The sequence below is a fragment of the Spinacia oleracea genome, chromosome 6, assembly GCF_020520425.1.
Source record: "Spinacia oleracea cultivar Varoflay chromosome 6, BTI_SOV_V1, whole genome shotgun sequence".
In the NCBI taxonomy this organism is placed as follows: Eukaryota; Viridiplantae; Streptophyta; class Magnoliopsida; order Caryophyllales; family Amaranthaceae; genus Spinacia; species Spinacia oleracea.
In genome coordinates this window covers 147877690-147885073 of record NC_079492.1, presented here as the reverse complement: position 1 = coordinate 147885073, position 7384 = coordinate 147877690, and the positions used below count along the sequence as shown (strand labels likewise).

At 32.1% G+C, this 7384-nt stretch overlaps 1 protein-coding gene across 1 annotated transcript; it reads right to left on the bottom strand.

Annotated features, from left to right (window-relative positions):
• Positions 1-1136: 1136 nt before the first annotated feature.
• On the bottom strand, positions 1137-6024 carry LOC110781380 (transcription factor bHLH18-like). Its single transcript, XM_021985578.2, has 4 exons — positions 5898-6024; positions 4229-4768; positions 2404-2862; positions 1137-1462 (listed from the first exon to the last, which is right to left on the bottom strand). Exons 1-4 carry the CDS (start codon positions 5949-5951, stop codon positions 1355-1357), a joined length of 1161 nt encoding a protein of 386 aa, XP_021841270.2. The 5' UTR covers positions 5952-6024; the 3' UTR covers positions 1137-1354.
• Positions 6025-7384: the final 1360 nt, after the last annotated feature.

The following is a 7384-nucleotide window of genomic DNA, read 5'->3' as shown; positions in this document are numbered from 1 at the left end:
GAGGACATGGGTTCGATCCTAGGTAGAAGGATAATTCCTTGTTCTTTAAAATTCATCATTTTTCCTTGTTTAGTTTTGGTGCCATGTATCGAGAATTTTTCCTTTTTTTTTTTTTTGAGTATTTTTCCATTCTAATTATTCTTAATATAGTATCTTTCCATTTTTTACAAAATTTATATATATTATACATAAAAGTAATTAATACCCTATAAAAAATTAGTTGTTTCACTGTTTGCAAAAATAATATTTACTATTAATATTATATTTGAAAATTCAATAGTAGTATAGTTAAATATGGTTAACCATTTTTTTAAAAATGTGATATTTTCTAACGGTATGATTAATTTTTTTTTAACATTGATAAATGAACCTTAAAAAAATTAACCAGTTACATAGTCTAGTTAGATATACGGAGTACTTCGTTGTTGCTAGAGATGTACAAAGTCAAATAATGTAAATGAAGCGAATGATTTTGATATAATTATGCACTACACAATTTTTTTAGGGGAATTAATTACACCAACTTTTTTTTAATAGCATATTGAAACTTACATTAGTAGAATCGCTCCCCCATCTCACAATTCCTAGATCCGCCACTGACTAGGAGGCTATCGGGCTAAACTAATAGTAAATCAGGGCAGCCGCTCCTCCTCCCTCTCTCTCCCTCTCAAACCCTAGCCTCCTATAGTGAATTTTGAAGGGGCTTCTATCGATTTTATCGGTGGAAAGCCCCAATATTTGAATATTTTGTTGATCATTCCTTTAATTTTGTTTGTCTTTAGGTTATAATAATGCTTCCTCCTTGTGCGAGGACCTTTCCTCCCTTGAAAAACAGGGTTTTTCTTTTCCTTCGAGGAAATTTGTTTCTTAAGTTATTTCGTAGATCCATGTGTATTAGGGAAGAATATTACTGGTTGAAGATCAAGAACGTCAAGATGAAGATCATGTTTCAATTGCTAACATCAGGCATCAAAGATATTGAGTTATCGAAAGTCGATTATGGTTGGAATACTACCACATCAAACAAGCGATTTCGCAGCGTGCGTACTAGTAAATTGAATCAAGAATTTCATATTGATGTTTTAGATTATATTTATTTAGGGCTAATAATTGTTGTAGTCATGTAGATGCCTTATGGCGATTTATTAATGATAATTTTCCTATTCCCTTCAAAAAAAAAACGTCCAAAAAAGAAAACGAAAGAGTAATGTGTAGTTGGCGTTGCCAAGCTTTTACTAGCTTAATATCAGTAAAAAAATAATTAGTTGAGTAATGAGCCTATTTAATTTCAAGCTAGCACAAAATCTTCACTCGATCCTCTAATTAACTAGCTAAAAGAAGGTGCAAGCTATGATCAATGTTCATCTTCACTCGATTCATGGCGTTGGTAGCTCGTTAAACGAAGGGCATTCCGAAGAGCTCTAACAAAATCTTTCACTTTGTTGTTGAAGCCAATTTCCATCTGCAAAATTGAAAAAAGGAAAATAAGTATTTGGGGCTTTCTACATTGTACCTCTATATTTCTTTGATTTCTACGCTGTACGTATGCACTTAAAATCTTTCATCTTGTACCTATATTTGTAAAATATAATCAACCTTATCCTTCTTGTTAATTCAACGTTTAAAAATTCCGTGACTTTTTAAACAAACTAAGATTTTCTTATTTCTTATACTATAAGCAACCTTATGCTTGTTAATGTAGAAAATTCTTGATTTTTTAAAAATACAACAAAATATTTTAACCACCCGACCCCCTTACCCCGCTTCTTGCCGGAGCCTCTTTGAGGCAATGGGGTAATGATAATGATGACAACAAAATATTTTAACATTAGGTTGGCGGTAAGGATAAAAATGATCGAGTAACTTTTGCAACTACAAGGGTACATTGCGTAAAATTTAAAACGTTTGAGTATAACGTATAAATCGATGAACTACATGGGTACAATGTAAAAAAAAACCCAAGTATTTTTATTCCTTTGAAGGAAGGGTCGCGATGATAAAGGTCGCATGCAAGTTGCGACAAATAAAATGTGACGCAATCCTATGTGTCACTCTTTTAATTGTTAAAGATGTTATGTAGACCGCGACTCATCAAATTATTTTTACTATCGATCAACACCATATTTTTACTATTAAAATAAGGTAATCCATGAAAAGGAAATAATTTTTATAATGGTTATAGCAAAAATACATTTCATTTTATTTTGTAAATTATATATAAAAAAATATAGAAATTATATGCTTAAACTCTACCTTGTAGAGTTATTTTAGAACTCTAGAGGATCCAAAACCTTAAAATAATACTCCGTAGTTGCTAACTTTGCTTGAAGGAATATATTTGTTTTAAAAAAGTTTGAAAATAAAAAAGATGTTTAAATTAATCAATTTGGAAGGGGGAATTACCTGTGCAACAATAGTAATAACGAGTGCAAAATTCTCAAATGGTATAACACTAGAATTAGTAATCCTCAAATCATGGTTGTCCACCTCTGCAAATAACTTGGTCAATATCCCTTTCTGTTGTTCACAATAAACTCTTAAAAGCATGGTGTTGCCACATATCTTAACTTCAATTTCCGGAAACGAAGAAACATTATCATCGCCGCCACCACCACCACCAGCACTAACACCACCACCACCACCATTGCCGCTTCTTCCACTAGTGGCGCTTGTACAATAGTCATCCACATTACCATAATTATCACTACTGCCATTGTCGTCGACCATTATTACTTTAGATTTTTTCACAACAATTACGGACTCCATAGTCCTCTTAGCAGCTACTTGTTCGAGTACCTTTACTTTCTCTTGAAGTTGCTTCATATGTTTGATTGCCTCTCCTAATACCGATGTTTTGTCGATCTGTATAAATATCATTACAACATTTAGCATAGGTCAAATACATCTAAAAAAGGCAGCTGTTATAAACTAGCCTAATTAATACTCCTGCCGTCCCTCAATACTCGTCCCGGTTTGACCGATACAGGATGTAATTTAATTGACTTATTAATTTATTAGGTAGTAGTTGATAAAGATGGGTGTGGGCCGGGCCGGGTCGGGCAGGATTTCGGGCCTAAATGGGACGAGCCCACACCAGACCCATTATGCATCGTGTCGTGCTAGGCCGAGCTGAAAAGTTCAAAATAGGGAACAGGTCCACGAGCTGTAAGGCCGACACTACAGGAATTTGTATCTTTAACGACAACCTAATTACGTACGAAGGGTCAAAAATCCCGTCGCAAAAGGCTTTTGCGACGGGGCTAACAACCAAACAAAGACGGGAACAACCGTCGCAAATGTCTTTTACGACGGATTAACGACGCGATTTTCCATTAACGACGACCCCTTTATGACGGGTTCGCAACAGGAAATCTCGTCATTAATCAAAGATTATTGGCCTTTAGCGACGGAATTTCCCTTCGTTAATGGTATAATTTTTGTAGTGCGGGCCGAGCCGAGCCGTCGTGCCTAAACCTAATTTTACTAAAGGGTTGAAATTTTTAATGTTTTTTTAGAAAGCATATGTGGGTCTACGGTTATGTGAGAAAAATAATATAATATTAGTAAAAGTGTATCATTTATAGAAACGGGGCGGGTTTAAGAGACGATTTTAAAGGATAGCGGGCGAGTATTAAGAGACGGGGAAGTAAGACCCTGTTCTTTAGAGCTGAACTGAAATAACTAAACTAAACTGAAATTAACTTAACTTAACTTAACTTAACCTAACTTAACTAAATAATAAATAATAAATAATAAATAATCCGTAATAAATAATAAATAAACAATAATAAATAGTAAATAATAATAAATAGTAATAAATAATTAATAAATACGTAGTAGTTAATAAATAATAACTAAATAATAAATAGTTAATAATCTGTAATAGATTACTAAATAATAATAGTAAATATTAATAATATTTAATAATCAGTAAGTAATTACTAAAAATTAAAATGTGAGTAATAAATTATAGTAATTAATAATAAATTAATAGTAAATAATTAGTTATACACTATAATAATAAAAATAATATAATAATAATACATATATAATATACAATATAAATAGTAATAATAATAATTAGTTGAATTGAAATGAATTAAACTGAAATTACTGAACTGAACTGAAATTAAATGAATTGAAATTAACTGAACTGAACTGAACTGAACTGAACTGCGAAATAAGTTCTGAAACTGTAGTTAAGCAAAAAAGAACAGGGCCTAGGTACCTTTTTAAGGCCGGGAACGATTGCTGAAAGGGAAATGAACAAGTGACTGAGTAACTCCCGACGCTTCCTCTCAGCCAAAATGTGATCTTGTACTTGGCTTGGCGGCCGTTTCCTCTTTGTATATCCACTCGTCGCTTCCTTCAAGACCACATGCTTCTTTATCGACGCTTCCATTTTCGACGCTCCCTTTTTCGACGCTCCCTTCTTCTTTTTCACAACAACATTATCGCCATCATTTATATTATTCATATTGTTGTTATCGCTACAATCAGATATAAGAGGAGTTGATATATATTGTTCAATGAGATTGCAATCAAAATCACCCAAAGGCGGAGGCGGAGGCGAAAGCGGAGGCGGAGGAGAGTAGGAGGCGGTGTCGTCGCTCGTAGCGTAGAGAGAGTAGGGGAAGTCCTCCCCAAGTGTAGCAGCAAGTTCTTCATCAAAACAACAACCTTCCATTGTTAAACTTTGCTCATATGGTTGATATGATGAGTTATTGTATTTGTCGATAAAACTAGCTATAGGAATTTGATCCATTTCCTGCATCAAACCGATATATAATAACTAGTTAGCTCCCGTACAATGCACGGATTTATTAAATTTTTGAAAGTTGACAATAAAAAACTGAAAATTATTTTTTGTATTTTTCATATTTTTGTTTTGGTTTTTCTAAAAAACATAAAATAAAAATCGTCATCGATCAAAGGGAGCCTGCACATTTTTATTTCCAATGCAAACAAAATTTGTATTTTTAGATTCAATAAAATGAATATGGTCACTTTGTAATTTACCCACAATAAATATTTATAATCTTTATTCACTACAAAAATTTGTACTATTAACGACGGGAAACCGTAGCTAAAGGTCAATAATTGTTGATTAACGACGGGATTTTTCGTCGCGGAGCCGTCGTTAATGGAAAATCCCGTCGTTAATCCGTCGTAAAAGACATTTGCGACGTTGTTCCCGTCTTTGTTGGGATGTTAAACCCGTCGTAAAAGCCCTTTTGCGACGGGATTTTTACCCGTCGTTATTAGGTTGTCATAAAAGATACGGAGTACAATTTTTTGTAGTTATTATTTCCAAGAATTTATTGTAAAACTGATCAACAAACAAAAAAATGTGAAATTTTAGAGGAAAAACACAATTATGCTTTATTATAATATATAGATTAAGCATATATAGCAAATCTTACTTACGAAAATTAATTATGTTGTCTTTTACGTACCAACCATAAATAGGGAGTAAAATTAAGTGTGTTAAAAAATAAATACGGAGTATTAATAAAAGGTAAAATGATGGACGTGTACGTAATTTCATCATTCAGTACATAGCATCATAATAAAGGAACAGAGTTGACAAGCAAGTACATTACAAAAATTTTGTTTGAAATGCCCCCACAATTAACAAAAAGTCCAACTTCAATCAAATATATGTTGTGATTATTTTATTTTATTAAAAAGTGTATTAAAGACGGTAGTAATTAAATCTCTGTTATATTCAACTTATATGACTTATTTTAAATAAAATAAGTTTAGAAAAAATAAGTTTTTTCAGATATTTTCACACACAAATAAGTTTATTTTCCACAAAATAAGTTTTTTTTTCCAAATAAAATAAATTCAGATAATATAAATTCAATCAAAATAAGTACAAGGTATATTCTTACCAGTTGAGCAAGCCAGGCTTCCATAGTCATCGTCATTGTCATCGTCGAAGCCATTGTATGCTCTTAAAAGAGTAGTATTGACTATTGAGAGGAAATTGAGAGGTTGTGTAATTGTGTTGTGTGTTCAGTCTAAAGAGTGCCCTTATTTATTTAGATCTAAGCTAAAGTTCCAACTTGTCTTATTTTTTTTTCTTACTTTATTAAACAATTACTTCTTTTGTATATACATTATACAAACGTATGCACGTAAGTAGTACTCCCTCCGTCCCGGAATACTTGACCTGTTTTCCTTATCGGGCCGTCCCTTAATACTTGACCTGTTTCTAAAAATGGAAATATTCTAACAATATTATATTATTTCTCACTCCACCCCTATTAACCCACCTACCCCTACTCCATACAAAAACTAATTAAAAATTCAACCCCTACTCTCCCCCAACCCCACCTCTTAACCCACCTCCCACTAACTACATTAAAATAATACCCACTATCAACTACTACCTATTAAATTAAATAAGTCAATTCAAGTTCCTTAAACTCTGTGCCGGTCAAACCGGATCGAGTATTCCGGAACGGAGGGAGTATTATTACGGAGTACTATTACTCCGTATAGGTTAGCCCCTTTGTGACCACATCAAAAGGGATTTTCTCGAGAAATTCCTTTCCCATTAATCAATTTTCTTATCACGTGCAGAATCTTATTTGATCACTACCTGTTTGGCTATTTCCCATTAATCATTTTTCTTATCACGCGGGGAATCTTATCCAAAAGGTCTTGCGTGTACAAGGTGTACAATAAATTTATCGTACACTACAATAACTTTTGCCTAGTTTTTAGTAACTTTTACTATGTTTTGGTTAACTTTTATATTACGAAAAAATTGATGGATTAACATTTTAAAAAGTTAAATGATTAATTTAAAACATTATTAATGATTTCGAATAATTTTTTTTATTAAAATGAAAAATTTTATCAATAAAATATAGATAGCTTTTACGTATATAAGGGTAACTTTTATGTATTTTGAGTCAACTTTTACTTCGGTGTACAATATTTATTGTATACCCATTGTAAATAAGAATTTGTGAATCCTATTTGATCACTACCTAATAACTTGCTCTATCATTTGGGTTCCCATCAACACAAACAAATTATGATAAAGTTAATATTCTAAAAAAAAAATTGAAACGAATCTAATAAAGATTCACATGACTACATTGTTTCTTATAGGCTAATGAAAATTTATGGTCAAAGTTTTCAGAGTTTTACCCAATAAATTGCAATGAGGCGATCTTTTAGAGACGGAGGGAATATGTAGCACGAATTACGAACCATTTTATATTTTAAATTTGGTATTTAATTTTCCATCAAAAAAAATACTTTTCCTCTAAATTTTTTTTATTCATTTCATTATTTAGACATCTTTTTTACTATTCTCTTGTCATTTTTTAACCATCTTTTGACAATCTTTTCCGTTTTATATGTA

Bases quoted from the DNA above. Each gene is read 5' to 3' on its own strand.
- LOC110781380 (XM_021985578.2), bottom strand. From the start codon at position 5,951: ATGGCTTCGACGATGACAATGACGATGACTATGGAAGCCTGGCTTGCT. The intron at 4,769-5,897 runs GTAAGAATATAC...GGTTTGATGCAG, and splicing joins AAGCCTGGCTTGCTCAACTG to GAAATGGATCAAATTCCTAT. The intron at 1,463-2,403 runs GTAATTCCCCCT...TCAATTTTGCAG, and splicing joins TTATTACTATTGTTGCACAG to ATGGAAATTGGCTTCAACAA.